Source organism: Leptodactylus fuscus, chromosome 4 (genome assembly GCF_031893055.1).
Source record: "Leptodactylus fuscus isolate aLepFus1 chromosome 4, aLepFus1.hap2, whole genome shotgun sequence".
Taxonomy (NCBI): domain Eukaryota; kingdom Metazoa; phylum Chordata; class Amphibia; order Anura; family Leptodactylidae; genus Leptodactylus; species Leptodactylus fuscus.
In genome coordinates, this window is record NC_134268.1 from 156,114,815 (window position 1) to 156,136,271 (window position 21,457).

At 43.0% G+C, this 21,457-nt stretch overlaps 1 protein-coding gene across 1 annotated transcript in view; it reads left to right on the plus strand.

The window, feature by feature from the left end:
- The window catches only part of CNTNAP2 (contactin associated protein 2), a 1,390,705-nt gene that overhangs the window by 933,135 nt on the left and 436,113 nt on the right, over positions 1-21,457 (plus strand). Inside the window, exon 11 of the mRNA XM_075271239.1 lies at positions 8,523-8,629. Coding sequence (XP_075127340.1) covers positions 8,523-8,629 — 107 coding nt within the window. The remainder of the gene's footprint in view (positions 1-8,522; positions 8,630-21,457) is intronic.

Genomic DNA, 21,457 nt, shown 5'->3' on the forward strand with positions numbered 1-21,457 from the left:
CACAGTGATGTTACAGTACAGGGATAAATACACACAGTGATGTTACAGTACAGGGATAAATACACACAGTGATGTTACAGTACAGGGATAAATGCACACAGTGATGTTACAGTACAGGGATAAATACACACAGTGATGTGAAGTTACAGTGATAATACACAGTGATGTTACAGTACAGGGATAAATGCACACAGTGATGTCACCAGTATAGGGATAATACAGACAGTGATGTCACAGTACAGGGATAATGCACACAGTGATGTGATGTTACAGGGATAATACACACAGTGATGTTACAGTACTAGGATAAAGCACACAGTGATGTCACAGTACAGGGATAATGTTTTTAGTGATGTCACAGTGTAGGAGTAATATTACACCCAGCAGTGACGGAATTACCCCCACAGCAGTCTTAGTGGCTGCTACAGGAACCTCCTGAGGCTGAAAAAGAATCGGAAGCGAGCGTGGGCAGGAGTGGGTGGCACTTAGAGTATTTGGAAAATGAACCTCACAAGAATTGTCTCGCAAGTTTGGCCTGGCACTTTCGTTCGGGCTGAACATGTACAAAATAAAACAGCTATTATTATACACTATGGTTTCTTCGGACCCCAGAGTGTAAGGATCAGAGGTCTAAAGAAGGTGATCAAACAAAAAAAGACAATACTACTCTCCTATGTTCCTGTATGGGTGTCTGAACCTCTTTAATTACATCACAGACCAGTGAGGCCTAGAATTGGGCCTCAACAGTCATGTGGGTCTGGAGGTGCTCTGAGCAGATCATCTTAAATAAAAGTTTTGTTTCTAGGGAAGAAGATTGTACTTTGAGAAAAAAGGGCAAGTTCACCTGGTTTTGGAAGACTCCATTTAAGATACATTGGTTAAGGATAGATAGGAAGAAATAAAACTAAGCTTTTACTTTTATGTCACTGAGTTTAAACAAAGGTATTTTATTTCAACAGGAAAGCAATTTAGGCATTGACTTGTTATAAGAAGATTATCTGAGGTCTGATTGACCTGCAAAGTGTAAAAATCAGTTCGCTTCAAAAGTTTGCTTAAACTTTGCATTTAGTTTACTGTACTTTGGATACATAGATGATAGATAGATAGAGATAGATGAGATAGATAGATAGATAGATAGATAGATAGATAGATAGATAGATAGATAGATAGATAGGACCAAAATGTAGTTCTTGGAATAAATTTCACATCCATTCTTTTTCACTACTTTGGAGTGCTGACTTTTTTGATTATTAGATAGATAGATAGATAGATAGATAGATAGATAGATAGATAGATAGATAAAGAAAAATCAGGCAGCACTCCAAAATAGTGGGAAAAAAAGTGTGGGTACTTTATTAACCCAGAACCAATGCGAAGTTTTATCTCATGTGTATTACACAAGCAATAAGGACTTAGCCGGCTTACCCTTGTGTACATCAGGGTAGAGTGAGGGACAAAGAAATATATTTGGTCTATGACCTCGGAGTGTAAGGTAGGGTTCACACTCAGAAAGTGTCCGTTTAAAAAAAAAAAAAAAAACAGACATCTATCATAACGGACACAAATGTATAGTAACTGATTGCTATCCGTTACTGTCCGTTATATGTCCGTTGCCCATAGACCTCAATGTTAAAAAAAAATAACGGCTACTTTTCAAAAAAACGGACACCAAAGGACATAAACGGACACAAACAGACACTAAAGGCCACCAGATAAAATTCCATTGAAATGAATGGAAATTGCAAACAGACCAGCTAGTGTCCGTTGCTAAAATCTTGTTCTGACAATAGCCACAGACACTGCTGAGCAGACACCAACGGTAGTGTGCATGCCCCCTAAGTGAGTTGCCAAGGACAAACTGATGACAGGTTCTTTTAATTAGGTAATTGTTTATAGACAAATTAAAACTTAGTTTGGTTCCATTTTACAGAAAATACAGAAATACATTGGTGTCTTTGTGATGGTGGATTGATCTAGACCATATCTGGTATGGATGATTTTCCAGATTAATGTAGAAAATAACAGGGCCATGGAGAGTAACCATACAGGATACAATCAAATAGTTTTTGAAAAATATTTGTTTCCCACAGGCAGATTTGTAGGAATACTATATTCCCTGCTATGACTGGATTTGGTCTCTGCTTTGTGCCTCCAACCAAAGCTAATTATATAGCAAAAAGCCAGACAAAAGCTGCACTTCAGAAAAGTCTAAGAACAGAAAATCTAATTGTATCTCTGGTTCCCCCATGTCAGACAGTAAGATGAAAGGAGAAGAACTATTATACTCAAAATGCAAGGCCTTTCTGCTTCTATGCAGAGGTCTTATATACAGTTACTAGTACAGGTGAGAGATGGTGATGTCATTACATTATTAAGCTAGAATTTGATTGGCTGCTACGATCAACATCACCTTGCATGTGTGTTCAATTCCTGCTATTTCCTCTTGTTCTTCCTTTAAATTGTCTTTTATTCATTTAGTTTCTTCTTCTTTCTTCAGGCAGCACATTGGCTCAGTGGTTAGCAGTAGAGATGAGCGAACACTAAAATGTTCGAGGTTCGAAATTCGATTCGAACAGCCGCTCACTGTTCGAGTGTTCGAATGGGTTTCGAACCCCATTATAGTCTATGGGGAACATAAACTCGTTAAGGGGGAAACCCAAATTCGTGTCTGGAGGGTCACCAAGTCCACTATGACACCCCAGGAAATGATACCAACACCCTGGAATGACACTGGGACAGCAGGGGAAGCATGTCTGGGGGCATAAAAGTCACTTTATTTCATGGAAATCCCTGTCAGTTTGCGATTTTCGCAAGCTAACTTTTCCCCATAGAAATGCATTGGCCAGTGCTGATTGGCCAGAGTACGGAACTCGACCAATCAGCGCTGGCTCTGCTGGAGGAGGCGGAGTCTAAGATAGCTCCACACCAGTCTCCATTCAGGTCCGACCTTAGACTCCGCCTCCTCCGGCAGAGCCAGCGCTGATTGGCCGAAGGCTGGCCAATGCATTCCTATGCGAATGCAGACTTAGCAGTGCTGAGTCAGTTTTGCTCAACTACACATCTGATGCACACTCGGCACTGCTACATCAGATGTAGCAATCTGATGTAGCAGAGCCGAGGGTGCACTAGAACCCCTGTGCAAACTCAGTTCACGCTAATAGAATGCATTGGCCAGCGCTGATTGGCCAATGCATTCTATTAGCCCGATGAAGTAGAGCTGAATGTGTGTGCTAAGCACACACATTCAGCACTGCTTCATCAAGCCAATACAATGCATTAGCCAGTGCTGATTGGCCAGAGTACGGAATTCGGCCAATCAGCGCTGGCCAATGCATTCTATTAGCCCGATGAAGTAGAGCTGAATGTGTGTGCTAAGCACACACATTCAGCACTGCTTCATCAAGCCAATACAATGCATTAGCCAGTGCTGATTGGCCAGAGTACGGAATTCGGCCAATCAGCGCTGGCTCTGCTGGAGGAGGCGGAGTCTAAGGTCGGACCTGAATGGAGACTGGTGTGGAGCGATCTTAGACTCCGCCTCCTCCAGCAGAGCCAGCGCTGATTGGCCGAATTCCGTACTCTGGCCAATCAGCACTGGCTAATGCATTGTATTGGCGTGATGAAGCAGTGCTGAATGTGTGTGCTTAGCACACACATTCAGCTCTACTTCATCGGGCTAATAGAATGCATTGGCCAGCGCTGATTGGCCGAATTCCGTACTCTGGCCAATCAGTGCTGGCCAATGCATTCTATTAGCTTGATGAAGCAGAGTGTGCACAAGGGTTCAAGCGCACCCTCGGCTCTGATGTAGCAGAGCCGAGGCTGCACAAGGGTTCAAGCGCACCCTCGGCTCTGATGTAGGAGAGCCGAGGGTGCACTTGAACCCTTGTGCAGCCTCGGCTCTGCTACATCAGAGCCGAGGGTGCGCTTGAACCCTTGTGCACACTCTGCTTCATCAAGCTAATAGAATGCATTGGCCAGCGCTGATTGGCCAATGTATTCTATTAGCCTGATGAAGTAGAGCTGAATGTGTGTGCTAAGCACACACATTCAGCTCTACTTCATCGGGCTAATAGAATGCATTGGCCAGCGCTGATTGGCCAGAGTACGGAACTCGACCAATCAGCGCTGGCTCTGCTGGAGGAGGCGGAGTCTAAGATCGCTCCACACCAGTCTCCATTCAGGTCCGACCTTAGACTCCGCCTCCTCCAGCAGAGCCAGCGCTGATTGGCCGAATTCCGTACTCTGGCCAATCAGCACTGGCTAATGCATTGTATTGGCGTGATGAAGCAGTGCTGAATGTGTGTGCTTAGCACACACATTCAGCTCTACTTCATCGGGCTAATAGAATGCATTGGCCAATCAGCGCTGGCCAATGCATTCTATTAGCGTGAACTGAGTTTGCACAGGGGTTCTAGTGCACCCTCGGCTCTGCTACATCAGATTGCTACATCTGATGTAGCAGTGCCGAGTGTGCATCAGATGTGTAGTTGAGCAAAACTGACTCAGCACTGCTAAGTCTCTGCATTCGCATAGGAATGCATTGGCCAGCCTTCGGCCAATCAGCGCTGGCTCTGCCGGAGGAGGCGGAGTCTAAGGTCGGACCTGAATGGAGACTGGTGTGGAGCGATCTTAGACTCCGCCTCCTCCAGCAGAGCCAGCGCTGATTGGTCGAGTTCCGTACTCTGGCCAATCAGCGCTGGCCAATGCATTCTATTAGCCCGATGAAGTAGAGCTGAATGTGTGTGCTTAGCACACACATTCAGCTCTACTTCATCAGGCTAATAGAATACATTGGCCAATCAGCGCTGGCCAATGCATTCTATTAGCTTGATGAAGCAGAGTGTGCACAAGGGTTCAAGCGCACCCTCGGCTCTGATGTAGCAGAGCTGAGGCTGCACAAGGGTTCAAGTGCACCCTCGGCTCTCCTACATCAGAGCCGAGGGTGCGCTTGAACCCTTGTGCAGCCTCGGCTCTGCTACATCAGAGCCGAGGGTGCGCTTGAACCCTTGTGCACACTCTGCTTCATCAAGCTAATAGAATGCATTGGCCAGCACTGATTGGCCAGAGTACGGAATTCGGCCAATCAGCGCTGGCCAATGCATCCCTATGGGAAAAAGTTTATCTCACAAAAATCACAATTACACACCCGATAGAGCCCCAAAAAGTTATTTTTAATAACATTCCCCCCTAAATAAAGGTTATCCCTAGCTATCCCTGCCTGTACAGCTATCCCTGTCTCATAGTCACAAAGTTCACATTCTCATATGACCCGGATTTGAAATCCACTATTCGTCTAAAATGGAGGTCACCTGATTTCGGCAGCCAATGACTTTTTCCAATTTTTTTCAATGCCCCCAGTGTCGTAGTTCCTGTCCCACCTCCCCTGCGCTGTTATTGGTGCAAAAAAGGCGCCAGGGAAGGTGGGAGGGGAATCGAATTTTGGCGCACTTTACCACGTGGTGTTCGATTCGATTCGAACATGGCGAACACCCTGATATCCGATCGAACATGTGTTCGATAGAACACTGTTCGCTCATCTCTAGTTAGCAGTGTTACCTTGCAGCTCTGGGGTTCAAATTTGACCAAAAGCAACATCTGCATGGAGTTGTCTGTTCTCCCCTGGTTTGCATGGGTACATTATGTCTTGTTTAGAGCCTCCATGTCTTGTTTATAATGGCCATGTGGAGGCCATTATAGTGTGTGGGGACACTTAGAGAGCAATAACTCCCTGTGGAATATGGAGAGCTAACTGTTCCCATGCAACCAGCCAAAAGTTTAATTTGTGCCTCTGCATCACCACACCCTATTTTGGGATGCACCATGCCCCCTTTTTGTAAGAAAATACGCAGACTATACCCCTTTTTGTGTTATGTACAGGACATTAGCCTAGCTAATGCAGGAGATTTGTTATCTCTTCTTAGGCTTGGTTCACATCTGCGTTCGGTATTGCGTTCGGAAAGTTCACTTGGAGCCCCCTGAATGGAATACCGAACACATTAAATAGCGGTGAGCAATGGAAACACATGGACCTCATAGACTATAATGGGGTCCTTGTGTTTTCCGCATGGTGTCCGCTTAAGTCAGGTATAGAGGAAAGTAGTTCTTGAACTACTTTTCTCTTGGCATGACTCTTGCGGACACACTATGTGGAAAACACACGGACCCCATTATAGTCTATGGGGTCCGTGTGTTTTCATTATTCACCGCTTTTTAATGTGATCAGTATTCCTTTCAGGGGGTGTCTAGGCGGACTAATACTGAACGCAGATGTGAACCAAGTCTAAGATTCTGGGTGGTCACCCTTTATTTTGGGAGTCTTCCCATTGTTCTGGTCTAGTTAACAACTATCAAGTTACGTATGGGGAATCGAAATATTGTAGCAAAGATATCGAGCACAAAACCACTAGATATAGAATGTAGCATTTAAGGATTAAATATATAGTATACATTTTGTCATTTGGTTGCTATTTATACTTTCATAATTAATTCTAAGATTTAATTCATGCTTAGTAATTCATAATCAATTACATATCAAAGCCTTAGTGTACCTACTATGACATAGTGTTATCTCCGAAAAACCTATATTCATTTTGGATATGAATGCTGGCTGTTGTATGGAATTATATAACATATCTCACTTGAATACATAAATTATAGATATTATCTAAATTTCATAATGAGATCATATAAAAATTAATAAAATGTGATGGAACGCATGGAATTTCTAGTGATCGTGACAAATAGGTATTCTTGACAAATATGAAAGAGATATTAACATTGCAGAGGTTTAAAGAATGCAATAAAATGTGAGGCTGCAATCTTTAGTAAATCTCTGTAATAATGTCCTCCACCAGAATTACAATCTTCACACCAATGAACTTAAAACAATAACATTTAAATAAACAACATTTATATAAACCGACTAAAGACTGGAGACTATAATAGTCTAAGAAAATTCTCCATCTATTAATTCCCATTCATTAGAGATGAGCGAGTAGTACTCGATCGAGTAGGTGTTTGATGGAATACTATGGTATTCGGAATACTCGTACTCAATCGAATACTACTAGCTGTTCGAAGTTAAGATTCGATGCAGAACCAGTGTTGATTGGCAGAATGCTATACAGTTGGCCAATCAACGCTGGTTCTTCTCTTACCTTTAGAAGTCTTCTCTCTGCGCAGCGTCCCCGCGTCCTCTTCCGACTCTGCAGTCACTCTGCTTAGGCATCGGGCCTGGGCAGAGCCGACTGCGCATGTCTCCGCACGGGCGTGGGCATGCGCAGTCGGCTCTGCCTAGGCCCGATGCCTAGCAGAGTGAATTCAAGGCCGGAAGAGGACGCGGGGACGCTGCACAGGGAGAAGAATCCAGCCCGACCCTCACTCAGGAACTTGGTAAGTAGAATTTGATCGAATGTTGTGTACCCCTGAAACGAGCATTTCCCCCCCATAGACTATAATGGGGTTCGAAACCCATTCGAACAGTTGAACAGTGTGCGGCTGTTCGAATCGGATTTCGAACCTTGAACATTTTAGTGTTCGCTCATCTCTACCATTCATTGCAACTGCCAGTCTGCTGACAAAACAGGTGAAGGTGTATATCTCCAATAGAAATGTCTTTTATATTAAACTTACTTACATCTAACTTATTAAACTGAAATAAAATATTTACATAATCCTTCTCTGTGAATAAAAAGCTAAGAAAAATCATAAATATTGCTGTTGTATATGGACAGGTCCTGGTATAAAGAATATTGTATCTAGTCCCCTCTTAAGACTCGCCATCATTATTAATAGTAATCTCTTGATATCCGGCCAGCTTCTCTCTCCTGTTTGTAGCTCAGTTATTTTCATTCTTTAATTCTCTACGAGGAGCCCGCGCCTGCGGCTGGCGTGAATGAACTTGAAAAGGAAGAAAGTATCAAAGATTGAATCATTCCAACTTCTGTTATAAGATTTGCTATTTAATGCCGTTTTTCCTTAGTCGAATGCCCATGCTTTGCAATGCAGGTTGATTATTTTCTGATAAAGCCAGCAGGCACACAGCCACCTCATTACCCTTTTACTGATGAGAAGTAGCCTCTGAAAATCATTGCAATCTCTCTGTACGCTGTTAAACTTGCCTGATATGTTACAAGTCTGGGGCCCAACCATTGAACAGTAAAGGTTCACAAACATGTCTCTTCTTGTTCTTTTCTAATGTCTGCGCTTGTGTTTCTGCCAATTACGGAGTTTGGAGAAGCTAATCTAGCCCATCAGCCTGTGCCCTGATGTGCTTCTCGAATTAAGATGGCTGTTATTAGTCTTGCCATGCCTCACCTTTTTGTGCAATTGGCATATACCGTCACATTTCATTACGATCTGTTTGTGCTAATGAGGATTAATTACTACTGGGTATATAAACTGCCAAAGGTATTTGCTCTCATATAGTGTACGGGCAGCTTGAAATCTGGTCACACAAAATACTAATTTATGTCTTATTTATCTTAATTTCATTCAATTTTATCTATTTTCTTTGACAGATGTGTCCCTAATAATTGTGAACACAGAGGCAAGTGCACTCAAACGTGGGACACCATAACTTGTAACTGTGAAGGAACTGGGTATACAGGTGCTACCTGCCATAATTGTAAGTATAAAAGTTACTCCTGTACTTAAGGAATGTGAATGTTGATAGGACTTCGATTTTATTTCCTATATATAAACAGTATCAAATGTGTAATGATGCTCTCCCATAGCAAAAACGAATGAAGACATGTCCGTCCCCTCTGAGTAGCTTGAATAAGTAACTTCATAAAACAGAAGTCTTATGATTAGAAAGGCATATGGGGATGAGATAAATTAACCAATTTACCAAGATTTATGAAGATCCAGGAAACATCTGTAAATATACTTATGATTATTATAGACTCTGTGTTCAGTCCAATCAACTTATCCATTTCTTCCTCCCCCGATTCTGCATGCTCAAATTATCTCTACCGCTATCCTCATCCAAAGTAAATATGAATATTCTATGTTAAATAATACAGAATTACATGAAAATGCACAATGTTTAAGCAATTAAAACTCTTTCTGCAAAATAAATATTCTGTATTGAATAATCATTTAGCAGATATAATGGACATATTCCCATTTCACTTGATCTTAACACCTATGGAGAGACACAATGGAGAGGTACTCGAAGGCAGCATTTCATGTACCTCTGGGGTCTGTCAGTGTAGTCATAGGGTAACACATTACAGCAAGGGTGTCAGGATTTGAACCAAAGTCCTGGTGCTTTGCTCTGTGTCTCCTTGCTTGCCAAGCTATTCAGCTTGTTGTCTGTGTGTTGAACCTACTCGTGAGGCTCATCATCTGTTTCTACTGATTAGAACCCGCCCTGAGTTAACCCTGATTGGACTGCCTATGTATATATGAATCTGTATCTGAATACAGGCTGTACACCCAGGAGATCTCCTTGACGGTAATCTTCTTTAGTTCTTTGGAACTTCCCTTGGTTGACTGCAAGCTCACTGTAGCTTTACTTCAGCTCCTGGGATTCTACTTCTACTTGGTCTTTACGTATCTGTTCCCAGACTACTACTGCGGTGGCCCCGTGACCAATCTGTGTGCTGTTCCCTGCCTTACCTAACTATTGGACTCCTGCTTCCGTAACACTGGTAACGTGACAAAGGGATAAATATAATATCAAGTTCTACAGAATTTATTACTGTAGAATAAATCATACCTTTTAACAGATGCATTTAAAGAAATGTTAGTTTATCAATATAACCAATGATTAGTTTATTAAAATTAAGAATAGCTCCAAAACTTCTTGAACAACAGATAGAGAATAGAGATGAGCGAGTAGTATTCGATCGAGTAGGTATTCGATCGAATACTACGGTATTCGAAATACTCGTACTCGATCGAGTACCACTCACTATTCGAATGGAAAAGTTCGATGCAGAACCAGCATTGATTGGCCGAATGCTATACAGTCGGCCAATCAATGCTAGCTCTTCTCCTACCTTTAGAAGTCTTCTCCATGCAACTTCCCCGCGGCGTCTTCCGGCTCTGAATTCACCCTGCCAAGCATCGGGTCTGGGCAGAGCCGACTGTGCATGCCCGCTTGTAGTGCGGACATGCGCAGTCGGCTCTGCCCAGGCCCGATGCCTGGCAGGGTGAATTCAGAGCCGGAAGATGCCACGGGAACGATGCACGGAGAAGACTTCTTGGAGGATCCAGCCCGACCCTCACTCGTGGACTTGGTAAGTATAATTTGATCGAATGTTGCCTACCCCTGAAATGAGCATTTCCCCCCATAGACTATAATAGGGTTCGATATTCAATTCGAGTAGTCGAATATTGAGGGACTACTCGAAACGAATATCGAATCTCGAATATTTTACTGTTCGCTCATCTCTAATAGAGAACAATTAGTCCTTAGCATAATTGAGAAGTAGTGAACATAATGTTTTTTTTTGTGTCAAACTATAATCTTGCTATTGAAAAAAATTACAATTTGAGAAAGTCCAAAAAATGGTATGTTAACTATGCCAGTCATTCCCTTACATATAAGTGGTCCAGTAGTCATTGTGATGGTGGTAAACTCCTTCTAAATCAATATTCACATCAATATTTGGTGTGATCACCCTTTGCCTTCAAAACATCATCAAATCTTCTAGGTACATTTACTCAAAGTTTTAAGGAACTTGGTAGGGAGGTTGTGCCAAACCTCTTGGAGAACTAATCCCAGATTTTCTATGGATGTAAATTTGCTCAAATCCTTCTGTCTCTTCATATAATCCCAGACTCGATGAGGTTGAGATCAGGGTTCTGTAAGGATCATATCATCCCCTCCAGGATTCTTCCTCCAAACAGTGGTCTCACCAAATAATGATATGATTTAGACTTCACTTTTATTACTTATATATTTTGTGGTTTGTTAATTGAAAAAAAAAATATTAATATTTCTATTTTTTATAGAATTCTTACTTTGCATTATTTACCACATCTGTCTTTTGCACAGTACTGTACACTACATTTAAAGGGGTTGTCCAAATCAGGGGCGAGCCTGCTCCTTTCGCCCCCCGAGGCTAACTGCAGAAAGCCGCCCCCCCCCCCGCCGGGAGGAGGGGGCGGAGCGGGGGCGTGGACGGGGCGGTTGGGGGCGTGGCCGAGTGAAGGGGGCAGGGCTTAGCGCCGTTCGCCGGCAGAGAGTAGGCCCGGAGACTAGTGACAAGTGAATATGCTGCGGCCTGAAGCAGGCCGACAATTCCAGGGTAATGTGAATATGGACATAGAATGGGCTATGCTACAAGACCTGGAGATGTGTGAGTCCCTCTGATCACGTGATAGTAGGTGTGGTTAATGAAAACACATGATCTAAATCTAAAATGGAGAACAAGTGAATATGCTGCGGCCTGAAGCAGGCCGACAATTCCAGGGTAATGTGAATATGGACATAGAATGGTCTATGCTACAAGACCTGGAGATGTGTGAGTCCCTCTGATCACGTGATAGTAGGTGTGGTTAATGAAAACACATGATCTAAATCTAAAATGGAGAATGAGTGAATATGCTGCGGCCTGGAGCAGGCCGACAATTCTAGGGTAATGTGAATATGGACATAGAATGATCTATGCTACAAGATCAGGTAAATAGTTAAAAGGATAAACCATATATGATCATAGTGATAATATATTTAATACTAGATGTTTGCATATATAAATGAATTGAAATTATAAAAGTGTGATGAGTTACGAGTACTTAAAACTGAGACGAGTGATTATAAAATAAAAGTTTAATATATGATAATGCAGGTTAAAGGTATACTTACCATATAGAGTTAATATATGTTTTAGGGGAGGGGTCTGTATTTTTGACTGTTTTATAAGGAACTTGTGTGTAAGCTAGCAGTAAGCCATGATGAAGGAACCAGCAAGGTTCTGAAACGCGTAGCTTAAACAATCTCTCTACGCTGGGTGTACTTACCTGTGATGCTTATATTTTTTTAATGCGGAAATAAAAGTTAATTTTTACTTTCTGGAGACGCTGGATATTCTTTACTTTTTGCAGGCCCGGAGACTGCCTGCTCTCTGCCTGAGCGTGAGGGGAGGCTGCTGGAGCAGCGCTGCTCCAGTGGCCTCCCCAAACCACCGCTCGGTGATAAGCCAGTCCAGGACAGCTTGTCCTGGACTGGCTTAGGGAAGCAAAAATGCCGTCCTCCCTGGGGACCTGGCATAGTGCCGCCTGAAGCGCTCGCTTCAGGTCGCCTCATGGGAGGTGCGGCGCTGATCCAAATGATATTTTATTATTTGATAGTGCCTCAGCTGACGTCAGCAGTGACCTCTTCACAAACAGCATGTGACTGGTATGACCTGCCGTTTGTAAAGAGGTCACCGCTAAGGACTGGGATTGGCTATAGCATTCACCTGACACAAACAGTCTAGGGATCTGTATAGAGACAAACATAGTTGCTACTGAAGATGGGGGCCTGGGGAGAAGTGAGTAATAGTTTGGTATATTTATGGCCCTACTAGTCACCTCTTTTTATAGCTGTAGAAAAGGTTCCCATGCAATGTATTCCTCATAATTGTAGTACTATGTAGGAATAACTATAGTAAGTCCAGCATTAAAAAACTGTAACACTGTAGTACATGTCCTTTAGCAAACAGATAAAAACATATTCTGAAAATAATACTAGGTTATCCACACAGATTCATCATTGTTAGTCAGGTAAAGTTTATACCTGAACAGGAGAAAATATAATGTTTTTAGATGTGGTGTTCCTTTTCCAAAATGTAGAAACACTTTTCATTTCACACTGAGGGGGGTGTTCACTTTTGTGCTCGTGTCCCGTCAGACATGCAGGACTTTGTGTCTGTCCAAAAAAAAATGGTTTCGCCGAAGAGAGGCTGCAGATGGACACCGGCAGTTTGCTTTAAAAACCCATTCAAATGAATAGGTGTTAAAACTGACCACCGGTAAGCCATCTCCTATGCAGTTTCCCCGGGGAATAGGACAGAGACCTATCCAGGTGGGTAAAAACTGGAAACACAAGTAGGTTTGTAGTTGCATGGAAGATGTTTGTGGTATGGATTAGGTGAAGAATTGTTTTAGTAAGACAAAGACAAAATTTCCAAGTATTCATGATGATTCTGTAACGTCTCTGCCTGTTCAGGTCTCTGTGCCACCCTCCACTCACACACTGTGGTGCAGGAGGTGTACTTGGTTTGTTTCTTTGCTTAGAGGTTTTTGCTGCTCTGTGTGAACACTGCTTTCTTGCCGCTCCTCTGTAATTGAGTTAACACCACACCCATCTCCTGCACCTTGTTTCACTCTGTTCATTAAATAGTTAATCTTAGCCTTGCCTGTGTGATTGGCAGCCTGTCTACCAATCAAGTCTGGAGCAGGTCCTGGACTTTCTATATACAGATCATCAACCCACATAGATTTGCTGACTATTTTGACTCTGTCCTGTGACTTTGTCCTTGATAGCTTCCTACTTTCTCTTTTTATTATACCACTGACCTCTGACCTTTGGTTTTCCTTGTGACTACTCTTTTGGATTGCAATTTTGTACTGCTTTTTCTCTCTGGTCTTGACCGTTGCTTGCTCACTTTGCTTCTATGTTATTTTGTCCTATCTTGTTCTGTGTGACACTTATCTCAGAGAAGGGATCGCCACCCGGTTGCTCCTGTCATTAGGACAGTTGTGGCAATTAGGTAGGCACTGGCGCTGGGACGAGTTTAGGGCTCACTGTCTGTCTTCCCCTTCTTCTATTGTTCCAGCAGCAGTGCTAGTGAATTGCACAACTAGCAATTCCTTTACAGGTTCAGACTGCATATTAATTGAGCTTATGACATGGTACATGCAGCAAAGGAGTAAATCAGAACAACACAGTCTGGGATAAACTTCTGAGATGAAATACTATAGCATCTGCTAATTGACTAGCAACATGAAACAGTCGCTGAGATGGCACAAAGATATTTTTTCTTAAATAATATCATCTTAGAATGCAGGTAGTGATAGGTTCAGTATGGCTGACAGTCCATTTATTTCTGTATCTTCAGTGCACTGCAAACTATTACCATTGTTTAAGAGGCCATTCCATTGTTTTGTATTTATTAGCAAACTTGAGGTTAGAGGATACAGACTGTTTTCCTTATCTATCCTTTTGACTGGACATGCCCAGATATGATTGTTGCAAGTTAAGTAGATTTTAAAAAAAAGAGAATTTCTTGTTAAGTTATCACAAAGTGGTATCCTATTTGGGTCCACAGGTTGCTCCATGGTCCATGTTTGTAGTTTGCTCCTGCATCCAAACTTATAGGCATATATATGTATAGGCAAACATACTTCTTCATGCAGCATTGTGAGCTTTGGAACCAGGTGGATTAATGAAGTATTGTATACAGTTGTGCGCTTCTAACTGAGTAGTGCTAAGAGGTTACAAACCCGGAGTTTAGACAATCAAACAATAGTGAGATTTGTAATTCAGGACAAATGAACATGATTTAACAAGCAAACTTTATATCAATAAATAGGAATGATGAGACTGCCAAGACTTTGTGTTAAGGCTTGGCGTCTGGTCAAATCCCAGCAGATGAGAAATTGGCCTTCATCTGCTGTCAGCTTCTGGAAAACACCTTCATTAAAATCAGAAAAGCTAATCCTTGTAGTCTTGTACATTTTCTCTCAGCATTATGCTCAGACACCTAGTATAATACCAAAGTGCAGTAAAACAGCTGTACCTGTTCAGTGGTATCAAAGAGGATTTAATATATCTTGTTCTCTCTCCCATCTAACAGTAGAATAAAGCTATTGGATTACAATAACACAGGTCATCGGGACACAAATGGCCTGAAGAATTTTGCCAGTATGATACAACATTGGTCTAAAAAGTAATCCTTCTCTATTTGTAGTGCTATTGAAGATGGCTGAGATTAACAATAAGATACTTAATTATAGGTTTACATTGAAGTGTTCTATGAGTCGGCATAAGTGTCTGACTCTGTGTCATTGGATCAAAAATTGTGATCAGGTTCCAGGTTGTAGAAAGAAAGTACTATTTACAGGGCAAGATTCATCTCAGTGACAATAACAAAGTGGTTGAAGCATTCCTTTATCCCTTTCAATACCATTTTGAGTGAATTCCTTTTTAGTAGAATTCCTGTATACCAACATGCTCAGGAATGAAATGAAATAATTTACTAGAGTACAAGCCAACTTCAAAAACAGCACTATAAAGACATATAAAAGCTACATTTGGAATGTATGGAGAGTCACTTAGTGTTTATGGAAAATGACAAATATTTATAACATACTAGCCTCTGCCTACGACTTCGTCTGCCAGTTGTTGGCGTCGATGATCCACCTATATTCAGCAAATTGCTGCCATTGATAGTTCGCCTGCTCCAGTACTTCGGTAGCTCTCAAGCTGTCCTCCTGCTGAACTGGTTCCTTGTGCCATGCCTGTGATTGTTCCAGCAGCTCAGCAACTCGCTGGGATGCCATATAATGAGTGTGTTGTTGGCTTCGATGATCCCTCGCAGCTCCGCTTGAGGAGAAGTCTGTGACTTCTGGCTACCCTTATAGGTCTGGTTGTTTTAGAATTTTGTGGCAAATTTGATTTTCTTTTTCCAGCCATGTTTAAAATTGGCAAACTGCCAGTTTGGATTAAACATGTTTTCCCATCCACTGTGTCAGCACTGCCTGGAGCAGATCAGATAATATGCAAATGCATGTACACAATGGACTGAGGGTTAGCTGAGTATTTACATAGAGAGATAACAGACCTGGCTTTATCAGCAATCTCCAATTAAGTGAGATAAGCTGCAGCCAAGATAAGTTTAATATTGTATATGAACATAAATTCATGACAGGTGTGAAGCCATGTCATTTACCAGGATAAAAAGTAATCTATGTGTTAATCAATGCTACAGTCTATCTATGGGCCAAATTTTATCCAAATCCGTTCAGCTGTTTTTGCATGAAAGAGTAACAAACACACAAACATCTAAACTTTCACATTTATAATATTAGTAGGATCATTTATTTTCCATAGTTTCACTGCCAATTACGCCAACTAAAAGATCTTTATTACATAATATTTAGATGGGGATCTTGTGTTTAAAGGGTAAATCCACCTATTTGACCTAATTTAAAAGAAATAACAAAAATATATCAATGCAAATAGTTATATATGCATAGACATATATTTATTATTAGAGATGAGCGAGTAGTGTTCGATCGAGTAGGTGCTCGATCGAATTCTACGGTATTTGAAATACTCGTACTCGATCGAACACTACTAGCTGTTCGAAGTTTAATGTTCGATGCAGAACCAGCGTTGATTGGCAGAATGCTATACATTCTGCCAATCAACGCTGGTTCTTAACTTACCTTTCCAAAGTCTTCTCCGCGCTGCGTCCCCGCATCTTCTTCTGGGTGGAATTCACTCTGCCTAGGCATATGGCCTAGGCAGAGCCGACTGCGCATGCGCGGGCATGTTCGCGCATACACACGCATGCGCAGTCGGCTCTGCTCAGGCGTCAGGCCTGGGCAGAGCCGCACGCGCATGCTCAGTCGGCTCTGCCTAGGCCGGATGCCTTGGCAGAGTGAATTCCACCCGGAAGAGGACGCAGGGACCCTGTGCCGGGAGAAGACTTCAAGCAGAATGCAGCCCGCCTGTCACTCGTGGACTTGGTAAGTATGATTTTATCAAATGTTGCGTACCCCTGAAACGAGCATTTCCCCCCATAGACTATAATGGGGTTCGAAATCCGTTCGAACAGCCGAACAGTGTGCGGCTGTTCGAATCGGATTTCAAACCTCGGACACTTTAGTGTTCGCTCATCTCTATTTATTATCTCTTCAGAAATATATTGTGCAATATGTACTGTATATTAAAACTGAAAACACATGCCCACCCTCAAAAGTTTTCTTAGCAATTGTTAGTTATTGCTTTTTTTGATCTTTTAAACTTTTATTCTGTCACTAAAATTCTACATACTTAAAACAGCAGCTGTCTTAACTTGGTTTATATGTTGCCTTAAAATGGAAACTGTAGACTAAAGTGATAGAAATGTTAAATTTGCTAACCCAATATCCTTCATCCCGCTTTTTCTTTCTAAGTGCAGAAAAGCTTATCGGGGTTAGTGAGTGAGATGAACATATTTTTTCCCAATTATTCCTCAGCTGTTGGAAATGCTAGATGATTCCTACTTTTAATGTATTATAGAGTTTAATAAACTTTGCTTTTCTAGATTTTCAGATTGTATAAATTTAGCTGATTTACATCCCCCGAACAGATTACCAAACGCATTGGTAAGCGGTGTACAGTGAAAGCACTATAATGGTCTTGGTCTCCGCTTGAGTCATGCAGACAGGAAAGTAGATTGTGAACTACTTTTCTGTCCGCATGTTCCATATGCTTCATATTTAGGGGTATGGAGCTGGGTGCGGCATCTTTTTATGAAGGACAAGATAACATTTTTACTGATATCATTTGGGGAAAGATCTGATGTTTTCATCACTTTTTATTCAATTTTTTTATAGGAGGCAAAGTGTTGAAAAAAAACAATATTTGGCTATTTTAATTTTTTTCGCTACTATGCCGTTCACCGTATGGGATAAATATATTAATAGTTTGGGAATTTTGGAGCATGGGGAGACCTAAATTGTTTATGTTTACTTTTTTGTTTTGCTTTTATATCTTATCTAGGGAAAGGGGAGTGATTTGAACATTTTTTTTTATTATTATTATTTTTAAGACTTTTAAAAACTTTTTTTTCTTTTTTTTTTTTACTTTTATGATTAGACCCCCAAACCTATGGGGTCTGATCGCTCATGTGATTCACTGCAATATTAATGTATTGCAGTGAATAGCAAAATGCCTTCACTTCTATCACACACTGCCTCTGGCAGCATGCAATTGAGCTAATGTTATGACAAGCCTCCCAGTTGTCATGGCAACAGATCGCTGCTCTCTGATGACGTTCAAGAGGGCAGTGATTGGTGAAAAATAGCGCCACTGGTGCCAGTTTAGATGATGATGTACCATGTGACCACGGCATCTAAAGAGTTATCAGCTGTGATCGGAGTAGGCACCGATTGCTGCTGTTAGTGGCGGGTGCTGGCTGTATTGTCGTACAAACTTTAATAACAGCAGTAACTAAACTAAATTTAGACCTTGACTACTGCGAAGACATTAAATTTATCAATCAAATTGGGAATATTTTCATGCCTAGTTTAATGTTGTATTGATACTCAATCTCAGGATAAATAAAATCCCATTACCTTATTCTGACATACAGAGATTGCAGTAAAGTTATCTTTAAGACTAGATAATCTAAAAATGAACCAGATTTATCACAGTTAGAGATGAGCGAACAGTGTTCTATCGAACACATGTTCGATCGGATATCAGGGTGTTCGCCATGTTCGAATCGAATCGAACACCACGTGGTAAAGTGCGCCAAAATTCGATTCCCCTCCCACCTTCCCTGGCGCCTTTTTTGCACCAATAACAGCGCAGGGGAGGTGGGACAGGAACTACGACACTGGGGGCATTGAAAAAAATTGGAAAAAGTCATTGGCTGCCGAAATCAGGTGACCTCCATTTTAGACGAATAGTGGATTTCAAATCCGGGTCATATGAGAATGTGAACTTTGTGACTATGAGACAGGGATAGCTGTACAGGCAGGGATAGCTAGGGATAACCTTTATTTAGGGGGGAATGTTATTAAAAATAACTTTTTGGGGCTCTATCGGGTGTGTAATTGTGATTTTTGTGAGATAAACTTTTTCCCATAGGGATGCATTGGCCAGCGCTGATTGGCCGAATTCCGTACTCTGGCCAATCAGTGCTGGCCAATGCATTCTATTAGCTTGATGAAGCAGAGTGTGCACAAGGGTTCAAGCGCACCCTCGGCTCTGATGTAGCAGAGCCGAGGCTGCACAAGGGTTCAAGCGCACCCTCGGCTCTGATGTAGGAGAGCCGAGGGTGCACTTGAACCCTTGTGCACCCTCAGCTCTGCTACATCAGAGCCGAGGGTGCGCTTGAACCCTTGTGCACACTCTGCTTCATCAAGCTAATAGAATGCATTGGCCAGCGCTGATTGGCCAATGTATTCTATTAGCCTGATGAAGTAGAGCTGAATGTGTGTGCTAAGCACACACATTCAGCTCTACTTCATCGGGCTAATAGAATGCATTGGCCAGCGCTGATTGGCCAGAGTACGGAACTCGACCAATCAGCGCTGGCTCTGCTGGAGGAGGCGGAGTCTAAGATCGCTCCACACCAGTCTCCATTCAGGTCCGACCTTAGACTCCGCCTCCTCCGGCAGAGCCAGCGCTGATTGGCCGAAGGCTGGCCAATGCATTCCTATGCGAATGCAGAGACTTAGCAGTGCTGAGTCAGTTTTGCTCAACTACACATCTGATGCACACTCGGCACTGCTACATCAGATGTAGCAATCTGATGTAGCAGAGCCGAGGGTGCACTAGAACCCCTGTGCAAACTCAGTTCACGCTAATAGAATGCATTGGCCAGCGCTGATTGGCCAATGCATTCTATTAGCCCGATGAAGTAGAGCTGAATGTGTGTGCTAAGCACACACATTCAGCACTGCTTCATCAAGCCAATACAATGCATTAGCCAGTGCTGATTGGCCAGAGTACGGAATTCGGCCAATCAGCGCTGGCTCTGCTGGAGGAGGCGGAGTCTAAGGTCGCTCCACACCAGTCTCCATTCAGGTCCGACCTTAGACTCCGCCTCCTCCGGCAGAGCCAGCGCTGATTGGCCGAAGGCTGGCCAATGCATTCCTATGCGAATGCATACTTAGCAGTGCTGAGTCAGTTTTGCTCAACTACACATCTGATGCACACTCGGCACTGCTACATCAGATGTAGCAATCTGATGTAGCAGAGCCGAGGGTGCACTAGAACCCCTGTGCAAACTCAGTTCACGCTAATAGAATGCATTGGCCAGCGCTGATTGGCCAATGCATTCTATTAGCCCGATGAAGTAGAGCTGAATGTGTGTGCTAAGCACACACATTCAGCACTGCTTCATCAAGCCAATACAATGCATTAGCCAGTGCTGATTGGCCAGAGTACGGAATTCGGCCAATCAGCGCTGGCTCTGCTGGAGGAGGCGGAGTCTAAGGTCGGACCTGAATGGAGACTGGTGTGGAGCGATCTTAGACTCCGCCTCCTCCAGCAGAGCCAGCGCTGATTGGTCGAGTTCCGTACTCTGGCCAATCAGCGCTGGCCAATGCATTCTATTAGCCCGATGAAGTAGAGCTGAATGTGTGTGCTTAGCACACACATTCAGCTCTACTTCATCAGGCTAATAGAATACATTGGCCAATCAGCGCTGGCCAATGCATTCTATTAGCTTGATGAAGCAGAGTGTGCACAAGGGTTCAAGCGCACCCTCGGCTCTGATGTAGCAGAGCTGAGGGTGCACAAGGGTTCAAGTGCACCCTCGGCTCTCCTACATCAGAGCCGAGGGTGCGCTTGAACCCTTGTGCACACTCTGCTTCATCAAGCTAATAGAATGCATTGGCCAGCACTGATTGGCCAGAGTACGGAATTCGGCCAATCAGCGCTGGCCAATGCATTCTATTAGCCCGATGAAGTAGAGCTGAATGTGTGTGCTAAGCACACACATTCAGCACTGCTTCATCACGCCAATACAATGCATTAGCCAGTGCTGATTGGCCAGAGTACGGAATTCGGCCAATCAGCGCTGGCTCTGCTGGAGGAGGCGGAGTCTAAGATCGCTCCACACCAGTCTCCATTCAGGTCCGACCTTAGACTCCGCCTCCTCCAGCAGAGCCAGCGCTGATTGGTCGAGTTCCGTACTCTGGCCAATCAGCGCTGGCCAATGCATTCTATTAGCCCGATGAAGTAGAGCTGAATGTGTGTGCTTAGCACACACATTCAGCTCTACTTCATCGGGCTAATAGAATGCATTGGCCAGCGCTGATTGGCCGAATTCCGTACTCTGGCCAATCAGCACTGGCTAATGCATTGTATTGGCTTGATGAAGCAGTGCTGAATGTGTGTGCTTAGCACACACATTCAGCTCTACTTCATCGGGCTAATAGAATGCATTGGCCAATCAGCGCTGGCCAATGCATTCTATTAGCGTGAACTGAGTTTGCACAGGGGTTCTAGTGCACCCTCGGCTCTGCTACATCAGATTGCTACATCTGATGTAGCAGTGCCGAGTGTGCATCAGATGTGTAGTTGAGCAAAACTGACTCAGCACTGCTAAGTCTGCATTCGCATAGGAATGCATTGGCCAGCCTTCGGCCAATCAGCGCTGGCTCTGCCGGAGGAGGCGGAGTCTAAGGTCGGACCTGAATGGAGACTGGTGTGGAGCGACCTTAGACTCCGCCTCCTCCAGCAGAGCCAGCGCTGATTGGCCGAATTCCGTACTCTGGCCAATCAGCACTGGCT